The sequence below is a fragment of the Pseudophryne corroboree genome, chromosome 1 (genome assembly GCF_028390025.1).
Source record: "Pseudophryne corroboree isolate aPseCor3 chromosome 1, aPseCor3.hap2, whole genome shotgun sequence".
Lineage (NCBI taxonomy): Eukaryota > Metazoa > Chordata > Amphibia > Anura > Myobatrachidae > Pseudophryne > Pseudophryne corroboree.
Window position 1 is genome coordinate 633,340,467 of NC_086444.1, and position 18,873 is coordinate 633,359,339.

General features: G+C 46.1%; 1 protein-coding gene across 1 annotated transcript in view; it reads right to left on the reverse strand.

Annotated features, from left to right (window-relative positions):
* HAPLN4 (hyaluronan and proteoglycan link protein 4) overlaps window positions 1–18,873 on the reverse strand; it is a 126,287-nt gene that overhangs the window by 88,633 nt on the left and 18,781 nt on the right. Inside the window, exons 2-3 of the mRNA XM_063914563.1 lie at window positions 10,325–10,428; window positions 6,935–7,032 (exon numbers count right to left, since the gene is read on the reverse strand). Of these exons, the coding sequence (XP_063770633.1) occupies window positions 6,935–7,032; window positions 10,325–10,428 (202 nt within the window). The remainder of the gene's footprint in view (window positions 1–6,934; window positions 7,033–10,324; window positions 10,429–18,873) is intronic.

Genomic DNA, 18,873 nt, shown 5'->3' on the forward strand with positions numbered 1-18,873 from the left:
GTTCCTGGGGACTAGCTGTGTTGTGCAGCTTCTTTCCTCTGCCCCTGCCTCTGGCAAGAAAGGACGCACCTCGGACCTTCTTGTTTCTTTGTGTTCGAAAGGCTGCATTTGATAATGTCGTGCTTTCCTAGGCTGTGCAGGAATATAAGGCAAAATATCAGAATTACCAGCTCTAGCTGTGGAGACCAGGTCCGAGATCCCTTCTCCACACAATCCTCAGCCTTCCATATGCCTCTTAAGTCGGCATCACCTGTCCATTGCATATTCTACAGGACACGTCAAGCAGAAATCGACATAGCGTTGACTCTAGAACCCAGTAGACTAATGTCTCTTTGGGCATGTTTTATATATATATCTCTTAAGACAGCATCTTTAATATATACATCTCTATATATACATATATATATATATATATATACATACTAGGGTCTCAATCTCTGCTGATAAGGTACCTGTCCACGCTGCTACAGCGCTATAAACCCATGCCGACACAATCGCCGGTCTGAGTAGTGTACCAGAATGTGCACGTTTTCTGCAGGATCCCTGAGGATAGCTGTTAAGTCAGGGCTACCTTTTGGGCAAACGTGACACCCTAGGGGAAGATTCCCATCGTATCCTGGCCCTAGTAGGGAAAGGATACTCCCTGAGAAGTCTTTGTGGGAAACTGCAGTCTCTTGTCTGGAGATTCCCGCTCTTTTTCATCATGAGAGGAGAGAAATCTACCTCAGCTTTCTTCCCCTTAAACATGTGTACCCTTGTGTCAGGGACAGATGAGTCATCAGTGATATGCAAATCATCTTTTATTACAATAATCATATATTGAATACTTTTCTGCCATTTTGGCTGTAACTTTGCATTATCGTAGTCGACACTGGAGTCAGACTCCGTGTCGATATCAGTGTCTATTATTTTGGATAGTGATCATTGAGAGACTCTGAAGGTCTCTGCGACATAGGGACAGACATGGGTAGATTCCCTGTCTGTTCTCTAATCTTTTGTGCAATAAACTCACCTTAGCACTTAATTACACATATCCAAACAGGTGTCGGCGTTGTCGACGGAGACACCCTCACACACACATTTGCTCCATCTCCTCCTTAGGGGAGCCTTTTACCTCAGACATGTCGACACACACGTACCGACACACCACACACTCAGGGAATGCTCATCTGAAGACAATTCCCCCATAAGGCCCTTTGGAGAGACAGAGAGAGAGAGTAAGCCAGCACACACCCCAGCGCTATTAACCCAGGAATAACACAGTAACTTAATGTTAACCCAGTAGCTGCTGTTTAGATTGATTTTTGCGCCTAATTATGTGCCCCCCCCCCCTCTCTTTTTACCCTCTTCTACCGTGTAACTGCAGGGGAGAGGCTGGGGAGCTTCCTCTCAGCGGTGCTGTGGAGAAAAAACATGGCGCTGGTGAGTGCTGAGGAAGAAGCCCCGCCCCCTCGACGGCGGGCTTCTGTCCCGCTTAAATATACATTTACTTGGCGGGGGCTCATACATATATACAGTGCCCAACTGTATATATGCTAAACTTTTGCCAAAGAGGTCCCAATTGCTGCCCAGGGCGCCCCCCCTTACCCCCCCCTGCGCCCTGCACCCTTATAGTGACCGGAGTATGTGAGGTGTGTGAGGGAGCAATGCCGCACAGCTGAAGTGCTGTGCGCTACCTCAGTGAAGACAGGAGTCTTCTGCCGCCGATTTCGAAGTCTTCTTGCTTCTTATGCTCACCCGGCTTCTGTCTTCCGGCTCTGCGAGGGGGACGGTGGCGTGGCTCTGGGATCGGACGACGAGGGTGAGATCCTGTGTACAATCCCTCTGGAGCTAATGGTGTCCAGTAGCCTAAGAAGCAGGACCTATCTTCAGAGAGTAGGGCTGCTTCTCTCCCCTCAGTCCCACGATGCAGGGAGTCTGTTGCCAGCAAAGCTCCCTGAAAATAAAAAAAACTAACAAAATACTTTCTTACAGCAAGCTCAGGAGAGTTCACTGAACAGCACCCAGCTCGTCCGGGCACAGATTCAAACTGAGGTCTGGAGGAGGGACAGAGAGGGAGGAGCCAGTGCACACCAGAATCTAAATTCTTTCTTAAAGTGCCCATGTCTCCTGCGAAGCCCGTCTATTCCCCATGGTCCTTACGGAGTCCCCAGCATCCACTAGGACGTTAGAGAAAAGTATTAACAAGTTCCTTAAAAATGCATGTCGGTATGTTGACATGCCGGCATTTCAAATGTTTGTATTCTGACTATGTTGGCATTTAATACATGTCGGCATAATGAATGTCGGTACTTTGACCACGTCGGTATTTTGACTGTAGGTTAATGGCTGTCGGGATTATGACCGTCGGTATTGTGTCCATCGGTAAATCATACTGAACTCACATTTAATAGTGTTTTTATCTATAGTACAATGCATGTAAACTGATCTGAAAATAATAACTATTGTTTCCATGGGCAGCATACCCACTAATGTTTTACTTGCACTCTGGTGCATTATGAGCCCAATTCTGATTTGGAAGTAAAGCAAAATAAAAGCAAAGTAAATCAAATATCTGTACACCCGTGCAAAACCATGTCGTACTGTAGGTGGGGCAGATGTAATATGTGCAGAAAGATTTAAACAGAGCACACACTGAGACAATCTTGGCCCCAGAGTTTAAAGGGGTCCTGGAGAGGTGGTGGAACTCATTTGCTGCAGCACCTACCCCCCCCCCCCCCATCCCACCCCCAGGGTCGGACTGGCCCACAGGGGTACCAGGGAAACCACCGGTGGGCCCCACGGCCTGGGGGCCCACTCCTTCTTCTAGGGATCAGGTTCCAGACTGTGCACTTGTATTATACATGGTAGATATGTTGCATTACACTGCAGAAGTCAATTGTGTAGTTCAAGCCTCTGTGGAGGCTGTCCACACCCCCTTTGTAGGCTGGCCACATCCTTAAGTATGGGCCCCTATCACTGCATTCACCCCGGTGGGCCCTTCACTGCCCACCCCCCATTAGGCAGAGCCTGTGCTTGTGTTCTTGCCCCCAACAAATTATAAAAGAGTCCCCTGCTTTCCATGCAAAAGAAATATGTATTTGTATTAATTGCTAAATACAGGTTCTGGCGCTATGAATGTACTGGTTCTCTAAGCTGCTGTAAGGTAAGAGACAGTCAATCTCTCATATGACTAAAAGATTACAACATGTGAAAAAGAAAAACAGCGCTAAGAATAAATCTAAAAAACAGGTGTATTCATAAAATAAATCACATTCATTTAATGTTGCTGAACATATATATATAATAAATACACATATAAAACCATAGAAATTGGAGCCTCTATAGCCAGTCTCTGACCACCGACAGTTGATGTGTGTGAGCACACCAAATGATGATAATAATGTCCCTGTGACTGGCACAATATCAACAGGATTCTTAGTTTAAAGTAATGCAGATATGTCCAATCTTGTGGGTATAATTACCAGATGTTTTGTGGATTAGCCGGGTATCCCACCTAGCGAGGGTCCAGAGGCCCTCTCCGATCCGACGCAGGTGTTTGGTGGTTTTCCCTATATTAATTTTCCACGTACATAGATTGAAAATGTCCAAGATGGTAATGACTGCAAAAATGTCCTGAAGGTGACTTTGAGGTGTCAGGGTCAAAGGCTGGTTCCCTTACGCATTTCGCTGGCGTTTGGCAGCTTTATATTTAGCTTTATTTGATAAAGCTGCCAAACGCCAGTCACTCAGTAGTGCCCTTTATTCACATTGCGCTACACAATGGTACCCTTTATACACATTATGCCACACAGTAGTGCCCATTATATACAATGACCACAATAGTGCCCCTTATACACAATTCCCATAGTTGTACCCTTACTCATAATGACCACAGTTGTAGTGCCCCTTACACATAATGACCACAGTAGTACTGCTTATACACATAATGCCCACAGAAGTGTAGCTTAAACACAAAATGCCCACAGTAGTACTGCCACTTATATACAGATTGCCCAAAGTAGTAGTACCCCTAATTCATAATGCCCACAATAGTAGTGCCCCTTACACATAATGACCACAGTAGTGCTGCTTATACATACTGTATAATACCCACAGTAGTGCCCCTTATACACACATCTGCCTTTGTCACTCCAGCAGCTCACCGCCTGTGTCCCTCCAGCAGCTCTATGCCCCTGTATCCCTCCATTAGCTTCCCCACCTCTCTTGTCCCTTCAGCCCCATCTTGTCTTCAAGTTGCACAGAGCCTGCTCCTCTTCATGGCTCTTCTTCACTTCAGCAGCGGTGACAGCATGACATCACATATGCTGTGCCGGAAAAGGAAGCCACTGGAACCTGAGGACGGGATGAATGCTGTCACCGTACCACCAGGAGCTGTAGGCTGTAGATGGAGGAGTACCATGGAGTCACCAGGACCTGAGGAAGTGGGAGCCTGCAGCTCATAAGTAACACTAGTGCCGTCTGCTTCATCTATTGATGTAGGTGGTGTGGCTGGCCTTTCTGTTGGAATTACTGTGCAGGACAATGGAGGAGATAGAACTAGTTCCCCCTACAATTACAGCTGGTGGAACCCAGTTCCACCTCGTTCCCCCCCACTTTAACCCCTGGTCGGCCGGATATATAATTTCTGGATGAATTGGATTGACATAACAGGCATATTGTTAAGTGTGTATACCCAATATGTGGGTGCTCGCAGTCACTAGCGACGTTGCCCGGTCAGTCCTGCTGCACAGCAAACCGGACGATAACGCTACCAACAGGGTGTGTGCTGGTGAAGAATGGAACAGTCAACTTTTCATCCTTCATTAGATCATATTGATATGTATCCAGGATTGGGCCAACATATCAGCTAGGGGCACATCGCTCAGTGTGTACCCAGCTTTAGATATGATGAAGTGAGTCCAACCTCAGATCTAAATTGCAGTGTAATAATAAAGCTGTCCAGCATTGGTGGCTACATACAAAAAGATGCCCGTATTCACCTTGCACAGAAAAAATATAAATGTGTTTGCTGCCCTTGCACTGCAACATAATTTGATGCAGATACAAAGTTACTTCCAAATCAGAATCTGACCCCATGTCAGTGCTGCAGTGTTTCTAACACCATCCATATTCAATACAATTAACTCAAGTTAAACAAATTAACTGCAGGGGGCATATGTAATAGGGTCAGAGTTTGCCAGAGGTGCGGGATGCCGGCTGATCTCCGATGTTTTTTAAAAGGGGCAATCATTTGCAAGGCATGGTTTTAACTTGTAAGTGATTGCCCCTTTAAAAAAAAGTCCAAGATCATCCAGCAAACTTGGACCCTATTACATATGCCCCCAAATCAGAAATAAAAATGCTAGTTAACAACTGCACGCCAAACAGGTTTATAATGCAAGTAAAACACTGGTGGGTAAAAAGCCTTAAGCCATTCCCACACTAGAACTCATTCTTCCAAAAGTGCTTTACATTGGAAACATTTAAAAATGGTCACTCAGGGGCTCATAGTGATTAAGAGGCTGATTCAGAATAGCATGTAATTCTGCTGCACCTACAACCGTATTGTATTCTCCCAAATAAATGTGAATCTGCTTATGGTTACTGTTGGATAGCCCACAATTCCAGCTACATGCTCAAGGAACACTTATCCTAAGCACAAATGTCCCACTGACACCCAGTTAAGTCCACTAAGCTGAAAGTGGAGATGCGGCTAATATGTGAAGGACTCTGGGTCACCCACAGTTGCTCAAATGTATATGTAGGCTCTGACACATAGGCAGTTGATAAAAACTGCAAGATCCGCATCAGCCTCTAAGCGTGCAACCTTTTCTAGGGAAACACACTGACAAATACATATCTTGTTAACAGGATAGAAACATACGTTTGGTTACTGAATCCAATTTACAGGGCTATTTCTAGCCAATTTGGCTCCCAGTGCGTGATTTAAAAATGCACCCCCCCCCCCCCCCCCATTGACATAACAAAAAATGTGCCCCCCCCCTTCCATAGATATAAAAAGAAAAGGGTATCCGCGCGCTCCCGACAAAGGGGGCGTGGCCTCTGTGAAATGGGTGTGGCCTCGTCTTACACCCCAGTTTTTGACCTTGCACCAACAGATCACGGCGAGCACAGGAAAAAAATTAAAAAATATATATTATGCCATACACTGCAATGCCCTTGATACATTAAATCCCCATTACGGCAGGCAAGAGTCCCCATTTTACACATTACAGCAGGCAAGTGTCCCCATTTTCCACATTACGGCAGGCAAATATCCCCATTTTCCACAATATGGCAGGCAAGTGTCCCCATTTTCCACAATACGGCAGGCAAGTGTCCCCTATTTCCACAAAACGGGAGTCAAGTGTCCCCATTCTACACAATACGGCAGGTGTCCCCATTTTCCACATTACGGCAGGCAAGTGTCCCCATTTTCCACAATACGGCAGGCAAGTGTCCCCATTTTCCACAATACGGCAGGCCAGAGTCCCCATTTTACACATTACGGCAGGCAAGTGTCCCCATTTTACACATTACGGCAGGCAAGTGTCCCCATTGTACACATGATGGCAGGCAAGAGTCCCCATTTTACACATGGTGGCAGAGGGGAGGAGGGAGTGGGGGGAGGGAGAGAGAGAGGCTGACTTACGTTTGAAGTTCTTCCCGCTCTTCGGCAGCCTCTCCCTCGTCTTTGCGGCGCTTGGCTACCACTGCGTCATTCTGCGAAACTCCGCCCCCCGAGCTGGGAACTCGGGAGGAGGGGGAATCACAGAACACAAGAAGTGCTGCGGCGGGCGCCCCGTGCGGTTGCACTGCTCGCCTGCCGCAAGAAACGGCACTGCCAATTTACCAAACAGCCTTGTAGATTAGTTGCCAGGGGGAATTACTAGTTAACAATAGCTTTATTTTAAACCTGAGATCATGAAACTGCTGAACAAGTAAGTTTTACCTCTTTCATGTAGAACTCCATAAATCCACTGATGTAGCCATCTTCTTCCAGATATATTATTAAATCAATGACGCTTGTAAAGGAGAAGATTGCAAAAACTAAAAATGATTGGTGAAAGTAAAGGAAGAAAAACAAAAATTAATACGTAGGTATGAGGTGTCAATTACAATTTAAAGGTGGGATTTACAACCAAATACCAAAGGGTCGGACGCACAAAATCTGAAACAACTTTTGATGGTCTTTTTGCTCCTACAAATCATTATCTCCTTTTCGAATGACTCTCTGGAAGGAAAACAAGCATGACTGCTAAAGAGTTGCATATATCATCATGCCAGAGGGGGGTAACAGAGGTGACGGAGGAGTATGATGACATAGGGGGTGATTCAGAGGCGATCGTGCAATGGCAGCGATCGCACTCTGAAGGCTCTTGTGGAGTGCGCACTGCACGTCCGCACCCAGTAAGTCCCAGTGAGATGCTAAAAGCATCTCACTGGTGTGATCGCCTCTGCCTGTCTGAGAAGGTATTTGTTGGATGTGAGGGGGTGTGCCAATGGCATTAGAACGCCGTTGGTGGGGTGTGGTCTGGACAACGCAGGAGCGTCCGGACCATTGTGGGGGCGGACCGTGGGGGCTGCATGACATCACACGCAGCCGCTGCGACCAAGGACGTGGTGGATAGCCACCTGCCAGCGCAGCTAGGCTTTGCAGGCAGGGAGCTACTTGGCTGGTGTGAAAGCATCGCCGCTGTGCGATGCTTTTGCACCTGTGAGGGGGGACCTGACATGCGAAGGGCAGACTAGCCCTGTGCCGGGCGTAACCCCGCATGTCAGAGAAACTGCTCGTAGATGTGCTAAATTAAATTTAGCACATCTACGATAAGCTCTGAATCACCCCCATAGTGCACAAAGCAGACACAAACTCACATTTTGCTAGATTAACTAAGTGGTGGATTCTGTGCAGTTTTGACACCAACATTTAAATTAGCAATAATATCAAAAGCTAAACCAGGTTGTTTTGCATTTAAAATTATTACCATAATACATTTCAGGATCAACACCATTGAGAATCAGTAGTTTGCTAAAGTTGTTGCTTAGTAAATCTACCCCACTGTACAAACAACATAAGCAAAGTGAAATGGTATTTAAATATGGGCAACTTGGTATAACAAATACTGAAAAAGCATTGTCAAGTACTTCACAAGCTTGAGGTGTGACAATGAAGATCCAGTGTAAACAAGCTTTTCTCCCTCATAATGCTTTACTTCTCAGTATAGGATGGGGCAGGGAAGACCAAAGCTCTAGGTATGCTAAAAAGGTGGTGTACTTTATCTTTAACAAGTGGATTCTACAGACCAAAAGTGGAACTACTATAGTAGCAGTGGGTGCAGCTGCTATAAGGCCCGCAGCAAAGGGCCACGCCTCTCATGTCAAAGCCCCATGTGTATATGCATTTTTTTTTATCTTGGGCAGTACCCAGGGACCATTACAAATTGTTCCTATGGCATCCACAAATGAAAATGACACTGCAGCCCCTGTCTCCATTTTGATGGCCCCTCCTTATCCTCACTCACAGCCTCGTGGGACCTGCCTGACTGCTGCCTCCTAAGCTAAGTCTTTGCCCCAGATGACATAAAGCCTAGCTTCACTGCTGGATCTACTGATTTGTTGTGGCAATATAGCAATAGTGGGGGTCATTCCGAGTTGATCGCTACCTGCCGTTGTTCGCTGTGTAGCAATCAGTGAAAAAAATGGCTAATCTGCGCATGTGTATGCACTGCAATGCGCACGAGCTTCGTACGGGTACGAAGTCCATTGTGGTTTTGCACTGGTTCTAGCGATGATTCCATTCGCACAGCCGATCGTAAGGAGATTGACAGAAAGAGGGCATTTATGGGTGTCAACTGACCGTTTTCTGGGAGTGGTTGGTAAAACGCAGATGTGGCCGGGCGTTTGCTGGGCAGGTATCTGACGTCATTACTTTGTCACTTGTCGCAGCAATCATCGCACAGGATAAGTAACTACAGGGCTGGTCTTGTTCTGCACAAAATGTGTTTGCATGCGCTCTGCTGCACAGGCGTTCGCACTCCTGCAAAGCAAAAATACACTCCCCCGTGGGCGGCGACTATGCATTTGCACGGCTGCTAAAAACTGCTAGCGAGCGATTAACTCGGAATGACCCCCAAGGGGCAATTAACCAAAAACAGCCCAATCCACCAAACTTCTGCCCTCAGAAGATACATTTTTCCATCTTAGAAGATGGTGCCATTTTCATGTGCACACCCATGTGCATCCAGCAAAAAGTGGGTGCAATGGCTCAAAATTAAGGGGTCTATTTACTAAGCCTTGAACGGAGATAAAGTGGGCAGAGATAAAGTACCAGCATTCAGCTCCTGTCATTTGTCAAACACAGCCTATAACATGGCAGTTAGGAGCTGATTGGCTGGTACTTTATCTCTGTCTGCTTTATCTCCGTCCAAGGCTTAGTAAATAGACACCTAAATGTATCATGTCACCACAATATGGCAAATGTACTGTGGTAGCAGGGTGTAGTATGGCTGACCGGCGGTCTCCTGACCGCCGGTCAGCTTACCGACGCCGGGATCCCGGCAGCATACCGACGCCGGGATCCTGGCGGGGAGGGGCGAGTGCAGCAAGCACCTTGCGGGCTCGCTGCGCTCGCCACGCTGCGGGCTCGGTGGCGACCTGCGGTCGCCACGGGTTCTATTCCCACTCTATGGGTGTCGTGGACACCCACGAGTGGAAATAGTCCCTGTTGGTCGGCATGCCGACCATCGGGATACTGAGCCGGCGGGATGGTGGAGGAGGTCATGTGACTGTCGGTCAGCAGACCGCCGGTCACATGAATACCACCCGTGGTAGCACACTGGTGCATGTGCATAATTGATCCTTATAGTGTATGCTGACACTGCATTCACTGTAAAAATAAATGACAGCTATTTAAACTGCAAGGAATACAAAGCAAGAACTGCACAATTATCTTTAGAGAGAAGTTTACAATAAATGATATTTCTTTAGCGTAAAAGTAAACCAAAAATCTAAAATACATCTGTATATGTCTAACTTATATTTGATCTTTTTGTATTTTCATAGCCAGTTTAGTTCTGCTTTATTGTGCATTACACGACTAATATCATTTCATGCTTGTCTGTTCACGGACTGTCCAACGAAATAGAAAAAATGCAATAGAGGCAATAAACGTTTGTGCACTATAAATTCAAAGATAGAACAGAACTTGGAGACATTCAATGCTTGTACTAATATATTCAGTACAACACATAATAACTGACTGCAAAATTCTGCTAGGATCTCCCATTTGTGGCTAATGAGAGCTACTGTGTAACAACGAAATAAAATAGAGCTCCCCACTTACCATAAAATAGAGGATCTTGTGGAGGGTTTCCTTGTGCAAAGTAAAACAACACAACCAGTAAAGCGAGCAGCACCAGAACTCCAATACCCGCTACAACAAGTGGACTGAAAAGATAAACAGACAACCGTTTAGGTTTACAGTAAGTACTTCAATAAAAACGCTATAATGCTTCAGTCACGATCTGACAAAGGGGGTCATTCCGATCTGATCGCATGCTGCCGTTTTTCGCAGTGCAGCGATCAGGTCACTACTGCGCAGGCGCATCGTATGGGTACAAAGCGGATCGTTGCTGAGCGATGGATTTAACAAAGAATCCATTCGCACAGCCGATTGCAAGAAGATCGAGAGGAAGAGGGCTTTTATGGGTGTCCAAAACAATAAGATACACAGTATCACAAGAGAGCGTATCATTTCACTAGTCAAAAGACAATTTATTAATATAAAAAAAATATATAATTTTTCTAAAATCAATACAATATAAAAAAATTTATATATTACACCAATATTCAGCACTGCATATTTATCAGTCCATGATACCACCAATGTATGTATAGAGTCCACAGACGATCTACATAAGGAGCTCCAATATAGGATAATTAAGCACAATACTAGTGCTATTTGTAAATCCAGAGAAGGACTGTTTGGTTGAAAAGAGGTGAGCCTCGTATTTTTACCAGCAGATCAGCCGATGTTACATTAGTGTGGCTCACACAGTACTTTCAAAACCCACAGAGACAGCGCTCTTCTGTGCCCTCCCCACCGCCGACCAAGATCTCACCACTGCCGCTTATAAGTCTCAGCACAGCCGGCTTTTGGTGCAGTGATCCGATGGTGTGGGATTGATGCGGCGGTACGTCCGTGTCCACGGGGAGGGGGAGTGCGGTTCCGGGTTATAGCAAGTAGATGATGCAAAACAGCCTCCGGTCTGCGGGTGGTCTGGGTGGTCAGCACCGGGTGGTATTCATGTGACCGCCAGTCAGCTGACCGGCATGCCGACCAACAGGGACTATTTCCACTTGTGGGTGTCCACGACACCCATAGAGTGGGAATAGAACCCGTGGCGACCTCAGGTCGCCACCGAGCCCGCAGCGTGGCGAGCGCAGCGAGCCCGCAAGGGGTTTGCTGCACTCGCCCCTCCCCGCCGGGATCCCGGCATCGGTATGCTGCCGGGATCCCGGCGTCGGTAAGCTGACTAGCGGTCAGGAGACCGCCGGTCAGCCGTACTAGACCCGTCAGGACCGCGTAAGTGCAGTGAATGAATCCCTTAACGCGTTTCTCCATGCTTATGCATCATACGGTTTAATCAGAAGGTAGTTCTGAGTCAGGTGCAGATGCGGTCACTCCATTGAAACTTACTGGCAGGTGCCTCTGAGTATGGCCTCATATGTGAGCGGTTCAGCGTCTTTGTGTACAACCACTTTCTGCGACATGCCTCCAACACTCACCTAAGAGGCAACATCTCCGTGTATCTTTTTAGCCACTCCCCTGTTTCCGCCCACTCACTGTCCAGGAATGCCCCTCACATTTCTACAACTGAGCATTCAAATCTATACTGCAACTTTGTATGTACAATAGCATGACACATGTGGGGTGCAAATCAGGCGCATGCAGATGAAAAACATTGCTCCACTGCGTCTAGCTCGGAATCGGCCCCTAAGTTTGCAGATGCAATGTTTCATCGAATAATACAGTCTGTCTTCACTTAGTTCATGCTGCAGTCACATAACTATAGGTCTGCATTTACAAGACATGAATTCCCATCACAATAATGTGTCACATGCCATACAGTATTTCTCGCTTTCTCCATTATTGAATTTTATGATATGAGTATTTTTAATATGTACATATATTCTGGGTATATTTTGAGATAAAGGGGTCTATGTGCTAAGATTTGGAGGCATATTTAATAGATATAATTATCTAAAAAAAAAATCAAAAGAGATATAAATATTTATTTTCCAGTGGCAGTTGCAGCACAGTACAAAATTTAAATAGGGGAGCCACACCAACTGCCACCCCAAACACTGCCAGACATTGCTGGTTGGGACTCACTGGCAGTTGGTGTGGCAGCCCTATTTAAATCTTGGACTGTGCTGCAACTGCCACTGGAAGGGAGATATTTATCTTTTTTTATTTTATTTTTTTAGATAATTATGTTTATTAAATATCCCCCTTGGAGAGAGATAAGTGCAAACACAGCCTGTAGCTGATTGGCTGGTACTTTATCGCAGTCCACTTTATCTCTCTCCAAGGCTTAGCATATAGACCCCTAAATCTATCTCTAGTTTCTCTTTATATGGTTATGTATCAGTGCTTTACTTGTTTACCTGTCCATCTTGTTGAGCTACATGTTTCTCAGACGTTACAGTCTGAGAAACACACAGCTCTAAGGAGGAAAAGTATTTCACCTAGTTTCTTATTTTATCTATGAATACAAGAAATCATTTCTATGGAGCTAAAAGAAAATATCTCCATTTAAATTACGAATAACAACAGCATAGACCATCAACCTTATCAATATACACTGACATTGAGATTTTGAAAACAATTAAAAAATATACTGGTAGGTTAATTGGCTCCTCACAAAAAAAAAAAAAAAAATAGCCCTAATGTGTATACTGTGCAAATGTGGCAGTGAATATAGGGGGTCAATTCAGACTGCATCACTGCAGCGGCAGCGATCACAGTCTGAATCACTTTTTGGAGTGTGCATCCCGGGAGTCCAGTGAGATGCTAACAGCATCTCTGGGCTGCAATCGCCTCTGCCTGATTGACAGGTAGAGGTGGTCTCATGGTGGCAGGGGAAGTGCCAACGTCGTTAGAACGCTGATGGCAGGGCACAGTCCGGACATCGCAGGCATGTCCAGACCGTTGGGGAGGCGGGCTGCGGCCTGCCAGCACCCAGGAGCTGCGCTGGCAGGGAGCTACTCGCCAGGTTCAAAAGCATCACCGCCGTGCGCATGCTCCACATGTCAGAGTAAATGATCGTAGATGTGCTAAATTTAGCACATCTATGGAATTACCCCCATAGAGTGTAAGCTCCATTGGCACAATGACTGATGTGAAATGCCAAATATTTTGTAAAAGAACTGCAGAAAATGTGTGCACTATATAGATAACTGTTAAATGTCCAAGACTCATTTACCAACTACACAATGGTGAGTACTTAAGAAATCTGTGCATAGAAATGATTCCACCTATGTACAGCAGAGTGCAGTATTGTTTTAACCTTTTGCCTTTTGGATGTCCAAGAACAACTTGAGTTTCATTATTTGAAGAAACATACTGGAAATTCCCTTCACACCAGTTTAGGGAGAGAGTTTAGGTAAATTGGTAGATTACTTAATTTGTACATAAATTACACTACAAAATCTGCTGCCATGAATCTCACCAAATCACCTAATGTCGTATAAGGTCTGACACAAACACCTCTTTGACCTTGCTCCCAACCGATCTTTAATACAGGGTGTCCCATAATGATGGGAAACATTTTATTTTTAATTTACAAGAACGTGGGCACTCAACCCATCTTTAACTATCTGACTTTGGGAGTAAATGTGGTGTCCTTTCCAGGACATTGATGGTTAATGTTACGGCCCAGCGAAGTAGCTCTCACCCACTGACTGACTAGTCTAGTCTTGCACAGACATACATACACACACAAACACACACACACACACACCATACAGTGCATCCAGAAAGTATTCACAGCGCTTCGCTTTTTCCACATTTTGTTATGTTACAGCCTTATTCTAAGATGGAATAAATTAAGTTTTTCCCTCAAAATTCTACATACAATACCCTATAATGACAACGTGAAAAAAGTTTTTTTTTTTTAGATTTTTGCAAATGTATTTAAAATAAAAAACGAAGAAATCACATGTACATGAAGTATTCACAGCCTTTGCTCAATACTTTATTGATGCACCTTTGGCAGCAATTAGAGCCTCAAGTCTTTTTGAATATGATGCCACAAGCTTGGCAGACCTATCTTTGGGCAGTTTCACCCATTCCTCTTTGCAACACCTCTCAAGCTCCATCAGGTTGGATCTCCAGAGATGTTCAATCGGATTCAAGTCTGGGCTCTGGCTGAGTCACTCAAGGACATTCACAGAGTTGTCCTGAAGCCACTCCTTTGATATCTTGGTTGTGTGCTTAGGGTCGTTGTCCTGCTGAAAGATGAACCGTCGCCCAAGTCTGTGGGCAAGAGCGCTCTGGAGCAGGTTATCATCCAGGATGTCTCTGTACATTGCTGCATTCATCTTTTCCTCTATCCTGACTAGTCTCCCAGTTCCTGCCGCTGAAAAATATCCCCACAACATGATGAAGCCACCACCATGCTTCACTGTAGGGATGGTATTGGCCTGGTGATGAGCGGTGCCTGGTTTCTTCCAAACATGACACCTGGCATTCACGCCAAAGAGTTCAATCTTTGTCTCATCAGACCAGAGAATTTTGGTTCTTGATCACCTCCCTAACTAAGGCCCTTCTCCCCCGATCGCTCACTTTAGACGGCCAGCCAGCTCTAGGAAGAGTCCTGGTGGTTCCGAACTTCTTCCATTTATGGATGATGGAGGCCACTGTGCTCATTGGGATCTTCAAAGCAACAGATATTTTTCTGTACCCTTCCCCAGATTTGTGCCTCGAGACAATTCTGTCTCGGAGGTCTACAGACAATTCATTTGACTTCATGCTTGGTTTGTGCTCAGACATGCACTGTCAAGTGTAGGACCTTATTTAGACAGGTGTGTTTCATGACTGTGGTTTTTGTGAACCCGGCGTGTATGTGAAGTCCGTGAGGGTAACTGGAGGACTATGTGTATATTTGGCTGGTCTGTGGGAATCAGTGAGATGAAGTAGTAAGGAGCAATCCCTGATCGGGGGTCGAGCCCAGGCCTCGGCAGAGGCAGCTGTAGCCTGACAACTGGCTCACCAGGGACTTGGTGTTGATAGCAGAATGGTGAATGTATTGGTGAGAATTAACTGGATATACTGTCACAGCAGTAGGTGTTTGTGTGCTCAAGGTTACTATGAAATAGGTTCTCTAGAGTTGCGCAGAACTAGGAGGAGATCTGAAGACGTTGAACTGGACTGGTTACCTGTGAGACTGAAAACCGGGCTGGTTACCGGTGAGACTGAGAACCGCACTGTGAACCGGGCTGTGTAACTGTATACTGGAACGCAACTGTAATCTGGGCTGGTACCGGATATAACTGGAAACGCAACCGTAAGTAGAACAATGACTGTGGCTGTGACTTTAAGATAAGGCTGAAGAACTGAAGACTGTAGCTGTGACTTTAAGACGAGACTGAAGAATACTGCGGCTGTGTCTTTAAGATGAGACCAAAGAATACTGCGGCTGTGTCTTTAAGATGAGACTGATGAATACTGCGGCTGTGTCTTTAAGACGAGACTGAAGAATACTGCAGCTGTGGCTTTAAGACGAGAAGAATACTGGATATAACTGGTAACACAGCTGTAATCCAGACTGGGTAGCGAAAGAGCAGAGTTTTACAGGAACCAAAGTAAAAGGGTTACCTTTTAGGGACTCAGCTACGAAGCTCACAAAGAGCTGTGTGACACAAGGAACTGGTCCCGTCTGTAACACAAGTCTCTTTACTTATACTTCCTGGTCCTTGGTGATTGGTAAACAGAGTCAGGTGATTCAGAGAGTCTCAGGCTGGAGCAGGATTGGATAGCCCCAGGTCAGGTGAGCAGACCCTGTCATGTCAGTACTCCAGGTTAGGCTCTGATGTGGAGTGAGGCCTAGCAGTCCAGAAAAACACTGAAGCCTAAACTCCTAAAATAAACAGAGGATGCTGACTTTTAGGCCCAAACACCAGAGAGCTGAGCACAGTGGACAATGTATCTGGTGGCCACTGGAGTCAGAAAGGCATATAGTATAATGACAACAATGATTGCTGTGTAGGCACAGCATAGAGAGACTTGCTGAATTCAATGTTCACACATAAGGTTAATCAATACTTGTGGAGCTCGTTACCTCTCAGCACTCAGGAAACTCATGGTACTGGCAAGCTGTTTATCCCAGTGAGCAGAAAAGACACAGGATCCAGGACAGATGGCAGAGGTAAGTCACCAAATATGAGAAATACAGTCAGGATCATGACAGTGTGTGCCTTTCCAAATCATGTCCAATCAACTGAATTTACCACAGGTGGACTCCAATTAAGCTTTAGGAACATCTCAAGGGTGATCAGTGGAAACAGGATGCACCTGAGCTCAATTTTGAGCTTCATAGCAAAGGCTGTGAATACTTATGTACATTAGATTTCTTCGTTTTTTATTTTTAGTAAATTTGCAAACTAAATAAATCCACAATCTAATTGCGGACTTATCCGGAGGTAGCCTCACACATGCTGGGCGGCCCCCAGCATGTAAGGAGATGGACGCAGAACTGGCTGCATATGCAGCGTTCTGCGTCCATCTCTGAATAAGGTCCGCAGTGCACATTTCTTCTCGCACCTCAGGAGTCTGCTGGAAAAATGTCACCCCCATGGCTACCTGGTGTCTAAATGGAGTAACAATCGAAATGCTCCGTTTTGCGACCCCTAGTGGTAGCTGCGTGCAAAATCAATTGAATCAGTCGAACAGAGTCTATAGGCCTAATGCAGACCTGATCGCTGTTGTGCGAAATTTCACATCAGCCGATTATCAAATGACTGTGCATGCGCTCGGATCGTAATGAGCAGGCGCGAGGCCAATCTTCTAAAAAATCCTGCGTCTTTTATGATCGCGGTGAACACAGGCTGATTGACAAGAAGCAGACATTTGGGGGTGGTAACTGCCCGTTTACTGGGAGTGTCTGGAAAAATGCAGGCGTTCCCAAGTGTTTTCAGTGCGGGTATGTGATGCGAGTTCTGGCCCGATCAGCCTATTTCTTTCACACTGTAGGAGTAAGTCCTGGGCTACGCACAGACTGGAAAAAACATTAGATGGTGAGTGAGTTGCGAACGGATTTGCAGCTGGCCGGTGTTTGCAAAGCTATACGCAAAGGATATGCAGACTTACACAGGGCGGTTTTTCACTCTGCCCGGGCGGCGACTATCTGATCGCAAACCTCTACAAAGTTGTAGATGTGCAATCAGGTCTGAATTAGGACCAATATCTGAAGCCATGTAGACGTTATATGTAGGATGCATAGTGTCAGGCTCTGGAGCCTTACCTCCGGCGGGTGCTCCCGCGGGTTACCATCCCGCTGGTTGGTGCGGCTGCGGCGGCAGGGAGCTGCTGGCGGTAGGTCCTCCTGGACGGATGTGCGGCTGCCAAGGGCTGGGGGCCGAGGGTCTGAAGAGCCGATCGCTGCGGTAAGGTCCTCTAGTGGTGACACAGTATAGTGTGTCAGAGACAGACGCTGGCTAAAGCTGTGGTGTGCTAACAGCTAAGTATGTCTCCTGTGCTGGGGGCAGCCATGTTGGAGACCAGAGTATTACCAATGAAGTTCCCAATCTGTGTCCAGCCAATCCTGCGTGTTCTCCCCTTACAAAAGGGGGCTGGCTCAGAGGAAGAGTGCCAGTGCTTCAAGTTACCTCCTTGTGAAAGGTTCTCCAGCTCTGTGCTCCCAGGTTACTTCTGGTTCCCTGGTCCTGCTGGCGCTCATCCATCGGTTACCTAAATGCTGCTGCAGTCCTGCTGTCTAAGTCCGTTGCCACTCATGGAAGCGCTTACGGGGTCCCAGGTCGTAGAGGAGCTCCAGGTGCTAACGGCAGTTCCTGCAGACGTCTTAATTTCTTCAAAATCCAAGTTCTTCAGCCTCGTCTTTCAATCACAAACCACAGTCTTTATTTCTTCAAAGTCCAAGTTCTTCAGCCTCGTCTTTCAATCACAAACCACAGTCTTCATTTCTTCAAAGTCCAAGTTCTTCAGCCTCATCTTTCAATCACAAACCAGTCTTCAGTTCTTCTTTACCGGAGTTCTTCAGCTTCACTCTTCAAGTCATTTAACCATAGACTCTAATCCTTCCAGTTTCTTCAATATTTGTGTACAGCCTGATTATTCATTAAAACTACTAAACCTTTTCTTTACGCCCTCCGGACAACGTTAACACTTAGTTTGGCTTCCACCCCATGAGGAGGAATTACATTCAGCCACCTCGTTTACTCTCCTCACAGGTAGCTGTCCCTTCAGCCAAAACTCGGTTGTCGGAACCCCAACTTACGCCGAGCATGACAGTAAGCACTGGACCAATGGATCCGGCAAGTGAGCAGGCTACCGGGGGGCGATGCCTCTGTGGATATTCTGTCTCGTCTAAATAAACAGGAGGCCATGCAGGCACTGATTGTACAGTTCATGCATAATATGTCCACTCGTTTGGATTCTCTTCACGCAGCCATTTCCACATCTCGGACTCCGGTTTCAGCTACCAATCCGCCAGCACCTAATCCTCTAGTGTCGATTCCAGTTTCCCGTTTACAACTACCGCCACCCAGTAAATTTGACGGTAGTCCAAAGCAATGCCGAGGGTTCCTCAATCAATGCAAGATCCAGTTTGAGCTTCAGCCAGCTAACTTTACGTCTGATCAGACCAAAAT